The 16,529-nt window shown below is 37.0% G+C and overlaps 1 protein-coding gene and 1 pseudogene across 1 annotated transcript in view; one reads left to right on the forward strand and one right to left on the reverse strand.

Moving 5' to 3' along the window:
- Positions 1-4,266: 4,266 nt before the first annotated feature.
- LOC122148247 lies at positions 4,267-6,774 on the reverse strand (annotated as a pseudogene).
- Positions 6,775-7,394: 620 nt separating this feature from the next.
- The window catches only part of LOC109108381 (ral GTPase-activating protein subunit alpha-2-like), a 230,076-nt gene continuing 220,941 nt past the window's right edge, over positions 7,395-16,529 (forward strand). The window contains 1 exon segment of the mRNA XM_042774578.1: positions 7,395-7,408. Within this exon segment, the coding sequence (XP_042630512.1) occupies positions 7,395-7,408 (14 nt within the window).

A 16,529-nucleotide genomic window follows, 5' to 3' on the forward strand; every position in this document is an offset into this window, starting at 1 on the left:
AGTTACTCCCCAACACTAATAATAACAGATGTATTGTCCAGATACAGTGTTTTAAGTCAGCATTAATAGTGCTGGGTAATAACTGATTATTATGTCTAATCTGGATTGCGTCCAAAAATTAAGTAGTAGCCTACTTGTGATTATATTACATTACATTTTAAAATACTCTTTATCAGTTACTTTTTTATCGATTAAATGATTAAATATTATTCATACAACTGGGAATCATTCATATTTTACTGATTCTCCCTAATTCTTCTTTTTCTCCCTAACTCTTCCTTCCTAGAATAGACTGAGGCTGTATAATTACACAGAAAATAGAGAGGTCACAGGGCATTTGACCGCTGATGTTTTACAAAAATCATTTCAGTTTTAAGAAGTGTTTTGCATCAACTACTGATGAACACATTAATGTTTGTTTGAATTATCACTCAGAGGGTTATTTAACAATGCTTTTGAATGATTTTAAGGTTATAAGTTAATAATAATTAAGTAACACATTACTTAAAAAAAAAAAAAAATATTTCACCTTTTTTAGTTGTTATATGAAAATGATTTGTTTTATTTTTACATTTTTATGATTTAATTAATTATTAGCTTTTCGTTAAACTCACGATCCCCCCGCAGTTCCTCCATGAACCCCAGTTTAGGAAACCTCCAAGTAATGTTATGTCAATGCACTACATTTTTGTTAATAACAAACGAATGGAATATATTTCTTTGTCTTTGTGTTTTTAATCTTGTAATCTAAAAGCAATCATAAAAGTAGTTTGATTGTATTACCTTAAATGTGTAATGTAATGAATTACGCTACTAACTACAATTTTTTTTCATGTAATTCGGAATCAGTAATGGACTACACTTTTGTTAATAATTATTATTTCATGTCATGAAAATAATGGCCACAATTACTAAAAGGTAACTGTATTTCACTTGCGTTTTCCTTCTGCAAAAAAGATCAAATTTATTATTATTTGTCTGTTTGTTTGTTTGTTTGTTTGTTTGCTTGTTAATTATTCACTGTACTATTCCGGTCTTAAAAAAGAGTGACATTAAAAATCTTTCCTTTTTTTTTCAATATCCATGCAAATATCAAGTGTAATTCAGTACTATTACTGACCAATACCATTACTTCACCACTTTACTATTGTAGTAAACAGACCCTCTGTTTGCTTTTGTGGTGCTACATAGTAATATGTATTTGTAGATTGTAATTTCACTTTTGAAATGAAACTTTTGCTGCCTTAGGTACAATAAGGCTTAAGGGTATGATGGTGATAGTTGAAAGACATTTGATTTTAAGCTTAATGGACTTGTTCACATGATTTGAAACAACTAGGATCAGCAGTGTGTGTGTGTGTGTGTGTTATAATGATTTAAAATTAATGGACCTTAACCATTCAGTATTATTTACACTTTGACTTTTCCAAACTATGGAATGTATGTTTGTAGATTGCTATTTTCTATTTGTTTTAAAAGTGCACATTAAAAGCTGAGTGTCTGTTTTTCAAGTTATTAAATATATATATATATATATATATAATATATATATATATATATATATATATATATATATATATATATATTGGAGAAAATTTATGTTATAGTATACATATTGTGAAAAAGTTCATTATTTTCCATAATGTAATGATTAAAAATTAAACTTTCATATATTTTAGATTCATTGCACACCAACTGAAATATTTCAGGTCTTTTATTGTTTTAAATACTGATGATTTTGGCATACAGCTCATGAAAACCCAAAAATTCCTATATCAAAAAATTAGCATATTTCATCCGACCAATAAAAGAAAAGTGTTTTTAATACAAAAAAAGGTCAACCTTCAAATAATTATGTTCAGTTATGCACTCAATACTTGGTCGGGAATCCTTTTGCAGAAATGACTGCTTCAATGCGGCGTGGCATGGAGGCAATCAGCCTGTGGCACTGCTGAGGTGTTATGGAGGCCCAGGATGCTTCGATAGCGGCCTTAAGCTCATCCAGAGTGTTGGGTCTTGCGTCTCTCAACTTTCTCTTCACAATATCCCACAGATTCTCTATGGGGTTCAGGTCAGGAGAGTTGGCAGGCCAATTGAGCACAGTAATACCATGGTCAGTAAACCATTTACCAGTGGTTTTGGCACTGTGAGCAGGTGCCAGGTCGTGCTGAAAAACGAAATCTTCATCTCCATAAAGCTTTTCAGCAAATGGAAGCATGAAGTGCTCCAAAATCTCCTGATAGCTAGCTGCATTGACCCTGCCCTTGATAAAACACAGTGGACCAACACCAGCAGCTGACATGGCACCCCAGACCATCACTGACTGTGGGTACTTCACACTGGACTTCAGGCATTTTGGCATTTCCTTCTCCCCAGTCTTCCTCCAGACTCTGGCACCTTGATTTCCGAATGACATGCAAAATTTGCTTTCATCCGAGAAAAAAGTACTTTGGACCACTGAGCAACAGTCCAGTGCTGCTTCTCTGTAGCCCAGGTCATGCGCTTCTGCCGCTGTTTCTGGTTCAAAAGCACACGCCTGTGCACGGTGGCTCTGGATGTTTCTACTCCAGACTCAGTCCACTGCTTCCGCAGGTCCCCCAAGGTCTGGAATCGGTCCTTCTCCACAGTCTTCCTCAGGGTCCGTCACCTCTTCTCGTGTGCAGCGTTTTTTTGCCACACTTTTTCCTTCCCACAGACTTCCCACTGAGGTGCCTTGATACAGCTCTCTGGGAACAGGCCTATTCGTCAGAAATTCTTTCTGTGTCTTACCCTCTCGCTTGAGGGTGTCAATGATGGCCTTCTGGACAGCAGTCAGGTCGGCAGTCGTTACCCATGATTGCGGTTTTGAGTAATGAACCAGCTGGGAGTTTTTAAAAGCCTCAGGAATTTTTTGCAGGTGTTTAGAGTTAATTAGTTGATTCAGATGATTAGGTTAATAGCTCGTTTAGAGAACCTTTTCATGATATGCTAATTGTTTGAGATACTGTATGATTAGCTGTATGCCAAAATCATCAGTATTAAAACAATAAAAGACCTGAAATATTTCAGTTGGTGTGCAATGAATCTAAAATATATGAAAGTTTAATTTTTATCATTACATTATGGAAAATAATGAACTTTTTTCACAATATGCTAATTTTTTGAGAAGGACCTGTATATATATATATAATATATATCTATATATATATATATATATATATATATATATATATATATATATATATATATATATATATATATATATATATATATAAGTGTTTTTATTTGTATGTAGTAAGTGGAAAGAAATACATTTTGACTTATCTGAAAGCAAAACATTTTTTTAAATGAAAACAGTAATAAAAATGTCTTCCGTTACAGATCGTACTCATTGGTGAGGCTCTGATGCATTTCAGTTCACAACAATATTACACAGAAAATGCTTGGTCTGATATGTACATTCCAGAAAATGCTAAAATTATACACCATTAAAAATCATAAACAACACTATTAAAACATAATTTAGCAGATATCATTTGTAAATAAAAGTTTTCGTTTGATATAAACCGTTTTCTTTGATTTGATTTGATATGTCTTTTTTACTGGATAAATATTCTTCAAATACATTATCTGTTGCCACCAGAGAGGTTTATAATAACTGGAGAGATCTGTTACATGACCTGCTGTCATCTTTGCTCGTGGACACTCAGTTTTGAACACTGAATGGCTGATTGTGTATCAGGTCAGTGGTTAAATCAATCTCAATGTATTGTCATATTTTATTCTTTGATATAAAATATATTGGTTTGTGTTTTTTAAGTTTTTACTTGTCTTGAAAAAGTGTCTAAATGGCACTTCAGAGGTTGTTGGATATTAAATGCACCACACCGAACAGGTAAACTCATCTACATACTAGTCACTTTAAACAGCCTCATTGTGTTTATAACTGTGCTCTTGCAAACTATTCTAACTCAAACTTTCAGGGAATTTCTTTTTTTTTTAATAAAGAAGTTAAATCAGGATGATGCTAACTTATGGTTGGCCTACAAGAAATATGTCATTATTACCGCAGCATTTGTCCTGCATTAAAACCCCAAGTCTCCTTCCCTATTTCATTCCCGAGAAAAATCAATGTGTCTTGCATATAACAACTGCAGAAAGTGGCAAAACATTAAGTTTCTTTGACTGTAGACTTATATGTAAAACATGGATGTTATTTGCTCAGTTCTGTCAGCCTTTCCTCCACACCCTGCAGGGCTCCATAAATGACAGCTGGTTTTTTTCAGGTCAGTGTGCCATGGCTTGATTCTCAGCATTTGTTTCCCATTTTAACTCCTGTGTGGTGATTCCCAAAGCTCCAAGCCCAGCTTTACCAGTTTTCATCCCCCGAGACATTGGAATACGGACTGAGCCCTGATCGCTGCTGATGGGACATCAACGGTGGGCTGCTGTTGAGTAACAGAGAGGAAAGGAACAGGATGTAATTCTTGGCCTTTCTTAAAGTATTGTTTAATCATATCCCAGAATATATGGTTTAAATGAGACACTTACCACTAGAGAGTGTAGGTCTGGCTGGTGCTTTAGTGACCTGTGTGATGGTGATGCTGCTCATCGCTTTGCTACATGTTGATTTGCTGGCATTCACACTGTGTGGTGAGCGTAGCACAGTTCCAGTAGAAACTTCATTACACTCAGATGATACGGCAATAGATTTGGCCATGACGACTGAGCCATGATCAGTGGTCTTCTTGAACTGTGATCCTGAGTGAATGTGAATCTTACTGTCTTCTGTGGTAATGACATTAGCATTTGACTTCTTGACAGGTGTGGGGACCATTCGTTTTTCGGGAGTCTCCTTAAACACAGCTCTACCTGTTATCATGTCCACAGACTCTTGGGAGCTGCTGATGGATGCAGTGGATACACGTGATAAAGATTTGTCCATAGAGGGAGACCTCATGTTCTCTCCACACTTTACTCTCGAGATGGAGGCAAAGGTCATTGGTGATCGAACTCTTTCAGGATTCTTTGGCTCTTTGGTTCGTTCATTTCTAGGAATGAGGGTTGTCTGGAGGTTTTGAATTTCTTGTGATAGTTTGGCAGAACATTGTTTGGTCAAGTCCTCAGAAAGGCCAATGCAAATCTCTAAGGTTGCCTCATTGTTCTGAATATCTGGGATCACCTTAGCGTGCAGTGGATGGTTATACTTTTGGGACATACTGACTTCAGAAGATGCAGCCTCCCCACTGGTATCCAAAGAGACTTCAGAAGCGCTGCTGTCTTTCTTCCTCATCCAAGGAATCCAGGACTTCTTCACAGTATAGTCACTGACTGTTGGAGGGTAAAGTTCACGCACTGTCTGTCTCTGCGCTGGCTTCTTTAAGCTCCTCTGTTGCAGACTACTCATGATCCGGTTCTCCTCTGGACGGACTTCTTGATAAAGCGCAGAGCAGGTGTGTCACTGTCAGCTGTCCTATTTTCTACTGAATCGGTTTGTACTCCAGTTGACGTCACTGGAACATCCATCATCCGGCTTTCCTTGGTGCTGGCCGTAAAGTGCGGCTGTAGCGCTTGGTGACCTCAAGTTCTTTGGTAAGGTTTAGAACTTCAGTGCTTATGCTCTTTTTTTCTTGTCTTCCTCTCTAGAAAACCTCTGGTGCAGAACAGAGTAATCCACCTGTAGCTGGGATAGCTCGTCTTCTTTGTTCATGAGATCGTGAATCTTCTCCTTCAGGGCTTGCACATCTGCTTGAAAGGTCTCTGGTTTTGGCCTCCTCCATCATGAACCGATGTCTCAGCTCAGCCTCTTGACAGCCTTCTCACCTTGCTCTATAACCTTACTCAATGCTGTTTGACTTATTTCTTGTACCTGCTGTGGGAGAAAATGTGCCCTTTTCCTTCTCAGTTGCTAACAAATCATACTCTGGTTTGATCAGGTCTCGCTCAATGGCTTCCTATCTAGTTGTTGAAGGTTGTTCTTCATTTTTTTTATTTAGTAAGTTAATTAATTTTATTTTTTTTTTTTTTTTGTGTGTTTGTTTGAGTCTGCAGGTCCATCATCTTTTGAAAAGATTCCCTTTCTTCTTTGTTCGTGGTACTGTGCTTCATTATACCATGCTTGGAGCTCAGAACTTTACACTGTTCTTCTGCTTTAGTAAGCTTTAGCTTATTTCATCTCTCTCCTTTACCAAGAGCAGCTAACTTCAACTCCATCTCTGACTTTAGTTTCAGGACGCTTCTTGCTCTCCTCTATTAACCATCTCTCAGTAACCTCCGTGACTTTTCTCCTGCTCTGCCTTGTAGAGTTGGTTTCAGTTCATCTCTCTTCTTTTCCTCAGACCTAATTCTGTCTGTCATGTTCTTGTGCTCATGAAACATTATTACAGTAACTGATTTGAGTTGCAAAAGATCCTCTTTTCAATCTAATTCATCCTTCCAGTTTCAGATCAGACGATTCGAGCTCCTTCATACGGATTTTAATGCTCACAATTTCGTCTGTTAGGTCTTTAGTCAAGCTTTTCTCCTTTTCCAAAGATGTTTGACAACTGGGCAACATTCTGTCCTGCCCATGTTTGAAGGTCATCTCTAGTGTCTCTAACTGTGTGCATTCTCTGTTGCCAGTTTCTTCCACCTCTAGCCTCAGGTTCCTTATGGTGAGTCTCCCTCAACAAGAAGCATCTTCTTCAACTCATTGCATTTGTTCCTCAGTTTTGGTGATCTCTGCATGCATCTTACCCTCCATTTCCAGAAAAACGCTTCGTGAGTGCCCGCACGAAAGTTCCCAAGTTCTGCCATCAAAATTTAGACGCACTGCCACCGATTCAAGCGCTGTGTCTGTATCTGTGTCCTTAACGCGCCTCGGAAGGACGCAGATAACCTCTGCTGATTTCTGTAAAAGAGGATTCATTGGTTTCTATAAGCTCTCTTGGAGGTTCAATGTTTAAATAAAGTCAAATGTGAGAGTTCTGGGCGTGACCGTCGGTCTGATGTTGGATTCTTGCGCTGAGAGGGCAGTGTGTTTGCAGGACATCTGATCCGTCTTGCTCGGTTATGCGCAAAACTGTAGAGGTATGTGTCCTTAGCTCATCGAGACTCATACTCCTCAGAATGATCAAAAGGATTTTCTGGTCTGTCTTCATTTGCTTTTCTTCTCTGCCTCATGCTAGTCTTCTTCTCCTTTTCATCGAGTTTCTGAACGGAAGATCTTGTATTTTGTGGCCTCTGTTTGGTACGATTTTCTCCAAGTGAAGTTCTCGTTCATCAACCATCATGAGTGCAAAGGACTTCAGCTTAACCAGCTCTCCTGATGCTCTTTGCATACGTTTTAGAAAATTCTTTTTCCTTCCTGATCTTGGTATGTTTTTTCTGTGTTTCAGCAGCCACTTCTCAACCTTATTGAAAAATAAATAGTAAGTATGACTGACTTAAGGTATTGACTAGTCATGCTTTGCATGAATCTTATTTTGCAAAAAACACTATATAATATGAAAAACGAAGAAGCGAAAACGGGTAACTAACTGGGCCATGGGTTTTGTATGACATGTTGTGAGTTGGTTAATTTGATTTATGAAAAGTACTTGAGCATTGACGCCTAGTTACAATGGTCAATGTAGTAAGCTCAATGACGCACTTACCAAAAAGTTACCAAGTAACTGGTACGTTGTGTATAAGCTGGGTTACTTTTTATGGTCATGTGGTTGTGCACACATTCAAGCTTCGAAGATCTTCCATTCGTGGCTCATTTTGGAAACAGACTTGTGAATTCACTGCAATGCTAACAGAAGGTATGCTCTGACTGCGTCATTTGAATCCATTGTGGAGTTGTTGACTCGAGAACAGCCTGCGATCCAACATCAGTTCCAATTCAACAAATGAATCATTCAACGGAATGCAATTTTATGAATTCATTTAAACAGGGTTCAATGGGAGAAAAGAATCAGCCTCGTCATGAATAGGACACTGCTATTACATCTCGGAGTGGGTGATGATTTCTCCAGGTCAAAAATAATGAGGAACAACATGTTTTTAAAGAGATGTAGTGGAGTTATGCTTTGGAATGTATTGAACTAAAAAGTTCTCAAAATAAAAATACTTTGCTAAAATAACATATTCTTTTAAAACCAAACACCAAAAAAATGGACCTAAGCACTACGACTAGATATTACATGTTTTAAAATATGAAACCTCTGTTATTCTTATAGTCACATCCTGTACATACTGTACTTTCTTGGGCAGATATGTCAGAAGTATATTTATTTTTCTATTGCCACATTGTTATTCCTGTTTAAACTGTACTAAGTAAGGTTTGAATAATGTCATTTCAGAGTTACATAACAAGAACTGTACAATTCAACATTCCGTTTCTCTCCCTGCTATTTCTCTCCTCTCTCACCTCTCTCGTTCTGGCTCCAGGAGGTTGGTGATAGTCATCACTCTTGGTTCATGTAGTCTATTTTGTGTTTGCGTGTTCTCAGTGTCCAGCTCATAGACAGTGCGCCGGTGGATTTTTTCAGCCAGTAATGAGCTGTTCCAGCATACGCCGGTAGGGAGTCCTTCTGATTATCCCACGCAATCTGTCTCGAGCTGAGACATTACAGACAGTTAAAAGAATATAACTTATAAGCCTAACTAACAGAGGGAAGGACTTGCACTTTTTAAGTCTAATTGTTGACTAGAAATAGTTCATCCAAAAATGACTATTCTGTCATCTTTATTCACCCTTTGGTCCAAACTATGACCAGAATTTTCTTTATGGGGGTGAACTAGTCACTGTTATTGTCTTTTCTCTGTGTGCTATCCCACTCTTGCCATTGGCTTATCATACACATGTTACGTGTTGTGTTGGATTGTTGCTGAGCGTTCGGTCTCTCTGCAGGGCTTGCAGGGCTCGGGTCGGCCCGATAAGCCGTACCAGGACTCCAGCTCCTCTGCGTCGACATCAGCAGCGCAGACCTCAGAGATGGATCACATATTCTCGTGCCTGGGTGACCAAAGTGTAAAATCATAACTGTTTGGGATATATTCATGATGCGAATTATGGGGGAATTTGAACTAAAACATAGCAAATTGAAAGGTCAATGAATGATCAATTAACCCTCTTTAACTTGACTTGTCAAATATACGAAGTACTGCTTGCGAAATTTTCCGACAACATCACCACTAAAAAAGAGCATTATCTATCCAGATAGCACCATGTTATGTACGTCTGGCAAGATGTCTGTTAAAGATCGATTCATCTGGAAAGCATCTGCTGTGTCCAAGACATCTGATTAGACATTCATAAATCATGAACATCTTAAAGACACTTCTAAATGTCTATTTGACATCTGATAGAAATGTCTCATAGATGTATTGGAGGATAAGCAAAATCATTCTTGCAGCATGTAAATGGAGATGTCAAATAGTTGTCTCTTGTGATGGATCGTGTGACGAACAGGGTATAGCAACAGTTGATTCCTGGCTACGGTTTCCAGTTTTCTTTGGTATTTTATAATATGATAACATGGGCTACAGGTTGGTTATTTCATTCTGAATCCTACTCTTACCAAGACATTAAACATGTTAATGTTTATTGCAACCCCTTTGTTGGACTCTGATTTGAGAGCAGCACTCAATAAACAAAAACGTCAAATAATTTTGCTGGACACCAAATGGCACCAGAACAGACCTAAACGTCAAACTGGACAGACCATATCAAACCAAATGAAACCATTTATATATTTATAGAGAGAGAGCAGTGTAGGCGGGTCCCGCGGGTTTTCCGCCGTATTTGTGCTACTTTAATTTTACTTGGGGAACCCCCCAAAATATAAAAAAATAAATAAAAAGAACATGATTTTTTTATGTTCAAACTTTTGCCTAGTTTTTGAATAGCAATTGGGTGGGTTTTTGTTGTGAAAACCTGGCAACCCTGAGAGAGAGAGGGAGAAAGACCGAGATGTTCTGGTCGTGGTTAAAAAACACCTCTTGTTATCAGTGTCAGGGAAAAACCTTCTAAAAATGTGCTACAAGGCATTTAAATGATGAATAATCTCTCCTCTTCTCTTTTTCGAGCGGTAACTAACAGTAAAAATTGGCATAGCTTATAAAATCTTGATACTGGACACATTGGATCTGGTCCAATGGCTTGTGAGAATTGTGGATGAGTGATCAATGCCTGACTGGCAGAGGAAGTAAGAGGATCTGAACAAAAACTTGTGGCTTTTGTAAATCATTTATGTGCCACATGTACATGTATTAAACACATTTAAAACAATATCACATTACATAATTGTACATTACAAAATATCTGCAGCTGATGGTACCTCAATCTGAAGTACCAAAGAGTAAAAGTTGCACAGATCAACACCAGACAGGTTGTGTATGACAGATGATAATCTTCATTTTCACATTTCATGAAAATATTTTTACCGAATCTCTCCTTCAATGATCAAGGAGTTTAAGGGTTGTTTTTGGACAGATCTTGAGCCCCATATTGGTAGTTGTGTGGTGATGTATCAGCATTATTCGGTCGATTTTCTCTCATCATCCACATGTTTAACCTGATAGTCTTTTCTGTCGTACCAGCATTCCCCTCCTGCTTCTCTTTTGAAAATAATGCACAATCATTAACCACAATGTCCACTGTCTGTTATCGTTGGACACTCATTGTTCAGCTGAGGAAAGAAACCAGATTTAATGCTTTTTGCCAGTGATGATTTGTATTTACGTCGTTCCAAAGCAACTGTAGCGCATGCAGATGTTTTAGAGAAGTTGCTGATGTTATACATGGCCAAAAGTAAGTGAAGATGATTCCATAAGAGTATAACAGGCTAGTTTCAATGTGTTTCTCTATAGTTCACAATAATGTCTTATTAAGATGATGTGTCTATTTGACTGGCCTAGTCCCTACAATCTGCACTCTGTCATTTTTTTATTGTTTTGAAATATCAAATATGTATTGAAAACTGTCTAATACCAGTCCTGCGAAACTAAACAATAAGTGCACAGGTGAACTTTTGACTCAGATCTTGCTCATTCAAGATTAACCCATGTGACAACTATCTCTCATGATCTCTCCATTGTTGTTAATTCTGAAGGTAAGATTTAAGTGAAATACGTACAACACTATTCAAGAACATACATATAGAAAAATACAGTTTATTAAGGGTTCTGTGGAAAAACACTGCTTTGGTGCTATTTTTTTTCATTGTTATGTTAAATCCAAACGCACGCTACGGCTAGGATAACTTGTTGTTTCTACCCCCCAGTGCTGCTGTATTAAAGATCTGTCCAAGCTCCCAAAGTCTCAAAAACAAGGACGTGGGACTAGCGATGGTTTTCAAAACTACGTTTTGGTGTCATTCTAGTGGGAAAGTGTATGCACGAAGGTTTAAAAGTACTATCAAGCTGTTTACACTGGGGCGTATTAATGGAGCACAAGTGGAGCATATTTCTGTCTAAACGATTTGTAAAATTTCTCTTACATAAGTTGTTGCATTCATTCCAGTGGAACAGATTATGTAAGAATGGATTTATGAACAGATCGTTCAGAAATTCATTCTGTTTGTCTTTCATGATAAGGCCCATCTGACTAGAAAAAAAAAGCAATCTATCATCAATATTTTAGTGAAGTTCTGTCAGTTTTTAAGTTAAAGAGGTAATGCTTTGCATTTTTTAAAATTGAATAATGCTTCCTTGGGGTGCACTTATAACATTAGTAGGTTTTTTACATCAAAATCTGTTATAATTTGGAAATAAAATGTCATTTTCAACCCTGATTTTGTCTCTCTAATTTAAATACTCTGTTTAAAGGGTCGTGTCTCCTTTAAGACTTCAATGTACAGTAAATGCCAATCCCTGCTATGATTGGCTAACACTTTGCATACTGTATGAAGTAATGTGCCCTTAGGGTGCCCTTCAGTCAGAAATATTATAATTACAAGTTCCAAGCATATGGCAAAGTCATATTTATGGGAAATTCAGAATTCGAGATGATACACAAGTTGTGACATTAGAAGGAGTGTGTCAGTTTGAAACATTACAGGAAATTATTGATCTAGACATCAGAAGACTACAGAGAACTACAGAGAACTACAGAGAACTACAGAGAACGGTTCGGACTGCTGAAAGGATTATTGGTGCTCCCCTGCCCACCCTTCAAGAACTGTATACATCCAGAGTGAGGAAAAGGGCTCAGAAAAACACTCTGGATCCCTCTCATCCAAGTTACCCCCTTTTTGAACTTTTGCCATCTGGCCGGCGCTTCAGAGCCGTAAATACCAGGACAGTCAGGCACAAGAACAGTTTCTTCCCCAGGCAATCTACCTCATGAACAGTTAATGTTCCCACTTATGCAATAAAAATGTGCAATATTCTTATATTTATTTGTTACCACCTCCATCCAAGTACATCCCTGCATCTCACTCTATTCTATGCTATTATCATCTATAGTACAACTGTTTATACATTATTAATTATTTGCAATTTTATTTAATTTTTTTTATTTTATTTTTGTGTGTGTGTGTGTGTGTGTGTGTTGTTGTCTGTGTTCTGAAAGCTTATGTCACTAAAACAAATTCCTTGTATGTGTAAGCATACTTGGCAATAAAGCTCTTTCTGATTCTGATTCTGATCTATAATACAGATAATGTCATATAATGTATTTATAATCTACAGCATATCTAGAGATCAGTGAGCAATAGTGAATTACAATGCATGCTTTTTCAGGTTATTTTAAATTTACATCCTGTATTTTAATCATTTTAAAGGGATAGTTCTCCCAAAAATCACCCTCAAGCCATACAAGATGTGGGTGACTTTTTTAATTCAGTAGAAGAGCAAAGTAGATTTTTAGCTGAAATCATGGTCCTTGCTGATTCATAAAATGCCAATGGCTCAATGACTTTGAGAGTCAAAAAAAAAAAAAAGAAAAAAAAAGCATAACAGGCAACACAAAATTCATACCCATGGATCCTGACAAAATATTAAGGCCTTATATTAAGTCTGAACATTATTTAAATAATTATTTCCTGTAATTCAGAGTCTCAGGCAAATGGGGAAATCTGATTCTTTTCCACTAACAGGTTCTTTCAGACAGTTTGATTCAATGAACTGATTCAAATGTAATGACACACAATTATATTATTAAAGGACCAAGGGTGCTTTCGTATTCTGCTACATCCTGTAAGAACCTGTAGGCTGCCCTGACCCAGATTCCACTCCAAAATGGCTTAACCCTCTAAGCGCCAAAGTCGCAAAAATGCGACAAGATGTCAAACTTAATAAAATAGACTGTAGTTCCTAATATGGTGTAATATCTCATTTGTATTCCCTACCACTAGATGGCAGACATGTAGTACATCGATTCTAGACCAACATTATGCACAGTAATGAACATTATACCACAGTAGAGAAATTACCATATGGACAGGAGGAGAAGCTCGCAGGCAATCTTTTACTGTCTATAAGGCAATCAGGGGGACGTGGAAGCATGAAGTCAAGGGAGAAGCCCATAGAGAGTCCATAAAAGCAACGGGACAAAATTACCAACGCCTGTAAGATTTGCGGGTGACTCTAGGATTTCCCTTCTTGGTACAGCCATTAAAGACTCTTACAATTGTCAGAAAGGTTGCTCACAATGGACATTTACGCCATCAAGCCTTAGTTCATGCACGCAAGTAGACACCAGCCCTAATCACAGCCAAGAGAAATCTGAACTGGCCATTGATCCAGCTCTATGACGCAATCAAGTAGCCTATTTTACAAAAACTGCTTCTAATGTAACAAGAACGTAAGATACAAGGTAATGGGGCCTTTATACATTTTCGCGGTTTCTTTTTAGAAATAATGAATGGACAAAATGGAGTCTCTTTAAACGTTTCAGATGTAAAGTTATTCGCATTGTCAAAGTACCACAAAAAAATGAATGGGAGTCAATGAATGCTAACAGCAGGTAAACCATGACTAGCCATGCTTCGTCAGGGATGCTTCCAATAAAATATGAAACCCCCGCCCCCTGGTTGAATCCAACTGTCACAGTCCATTTCTTTACTGTCTATGGAAATAGCAGCTAAGTGAGCTCTCGTCATTGATGGAAGCAGTTCAGTTCATAGTGCACGAGTAAATAGTGAGACCAGAGGAGAAAAATCGCCAAATGGCTAATAAAAAAGTTGTACCGTGGAGGATGTGTAGCAAAATGTTATTCACATTCTGACTCTAAAGGAATATTTGCTCTTTGAAAACGATTGGTCGCCTATCAGTCACGCTTCTCCCAGCACATCTCTTTACAGCTTAATGGTGGCCGCATAAGGCGAGCGGTTCACTGTAATCACAAACAAGGGATCATTTTCCCCTCAATTCCCTTTGCCAAATGGGGATGTGGGTGGAGGGGTGAACATGGTCGTAGTGTTCATAGGAGAGCTGTTGCTGATCGCGCAGTCTTAAGGGCCGCCGGCAAAACATTACAGGTGCAATTAGTGTGGAGTAGGACACTCTGCGCTGTGCATGCAATGAGAGGGTGTACCATTACCCATACTCTCAAGAACTTAAAAAACTGTGTCACATAGATCCTGATGGGCAGGATAAGCTGGTCAAATGATCAAAAAATATACAGCTTCTACTATAAATGTTTTTTACTATTTTACTATACTATACTGTATATAGTAATAATTTACTCCTTTAACAGATCACAGCTGTTATGACAGAGCAAGTCATTTACATTACGGGTTAAACTATAAACTGTATAAAAAGTTTTGAGCTTAGGATGTTTGGGGTTCATTCAGCTCACACGGAAAACCAACATGTTTTTTGTCATTGCTATGCTCCAAATAAACTTCTTCATCGAGATCTTCAACATCCTCATATAATCTAGTTATTTATTTCTTTATTTTTTTTACACTGGCGCATGAGCTAAACAAAAAAAAAACATGGGAAAGAGTTAAGCAAGAAGCAGGTTTTATTTCTTTAAAGCTGTTTTTGGCAGAGATCCCCCTCATTTAATAAAAATAATACAAAAAATATTTAAAAATCAAGAAAAGAAAATACACTGTAAAAAAATGATTTTATGGCTCAGTAAATAAAACAGGAAAAATCAAGTGCATCTTTACTAAAAAATATATTAGTAAAATTAAAAACTCCCTGAATATTAAGTAAAAGCTAAATATATACTCAATATTTTCTTGTAAATATTATACATCCAACAGAGAAGTAAATTTGACTTGTGATTATCTAGCATATTTACTCGAATTAATAAAGTTACTTGAAGCAAATTTAAAAAAAATCACATAAAAATTTAAAGCGAGGGAATCTGCGCATCGTGGAAAGAAAACCACTTGGCGATGATTGAAAGGCTTCTCCATGATCTCCATTAGTTCTCGACAGGTAAGTAGGCCTACTATTTAAAACTATAAATTACGCGATTATATTACGGATTTTTTACATTGAATTTATTCAAGAAACGTAATTTCATTAGATGATTGTGTTGTTATCACTTCATTCTGTACCTTTGAAAAGTTTAGTGTGTTCTTGAGTTAGCTTGTAAACGAGCTTATATAAGCTAACGTTATGTCTACGTAGCAAAAACGATTTTCACATAAATATGGGGAATTGTAACGGTTGTGGCATTGTTCTTATGGACAAAAATTACGTATGGGTCGCGGCCACGAAGTAACAATTGGGCTGAAAACGGTTTTCAATTCATAAAAATCTATAAATAAATCGTGCACAATGATACAAAAATTCATTCCCCCATTTCTAATGTTTACTTTTTAACTACATTGTGCGTGTTTATTAATAGGTGCCTAGTTTGACACAGGGGGGTCGTGGCCACTTTGGTAAATTACCACTAAACTTGTAAATTAAATAAAAAGAGTTATCAAAGATTATTTAAAATATTGGGGGGAAAACGAGGAAAACTAAATTTAAAAACGTAGTTTAATGGCAAGAAAAATGCAGGTGAAACTGTTGATTTGCAGTATGTTTAAATTTGAGTTTGAATGTGGTTTAACATTAGTGATTGGAAGGTTTTCGGTTTTCGTTTTTGTTTCTTTTTCTTTTTCTTTTCTTTTTTTTTTTTGATTTTTTATTTTTTACAAGTTGTCTGTTGGATCTTCACAAGACGCATAGTTCTCGCTGCTGCAAAAACGTCTGGAACAGGGCCCCCCAAAAAAAGTACAAAATCAAAGATTAAGCCACTGGTTTCTGTAAGTGGTTAACAAAAATTCCTCAATTCGTTTTTCATGCAATTTACATTATGTGAAAATGAATGATGTGATGCAAAAATACTAAATACAAACTTTTAGTTTAAAAATAGGCTGTTAAAAAAACCAATTCTTTTGTGTTGTTTTCTTAATGCAGAAAGTGGATCACGTAATGCATTCCCGTCCTTCGTGCGGTCTTCTGCTGTATGGAACTGGTTGAGGGGGGACAGATTTGAGAGGGGACGGTATTTTACCCTCATTGATAAAAAAACTGAATTTTGGACAAAGTAATTTTACAGTTTTAGGAAATTTCTAAAAATTTCTGTTTTCAGGGGTTTTTTTCGGTTTAAAACAAACGTTATCAAATGTTTT

This window comes from Cyprinus carpio, chromosome A17 (genome assembly GCF_018340385.1).
Source record: "Cyprinus carpio isolate SPL01 chromosome A17, ASM1834038v1, whole genome shotgun sequence".
NCBI lineage: Eukaryota > Metazoa > Chordata > Actinopteri > Cypriniformes > Cyprinidae > Cyprinus > Cyprinus carpio.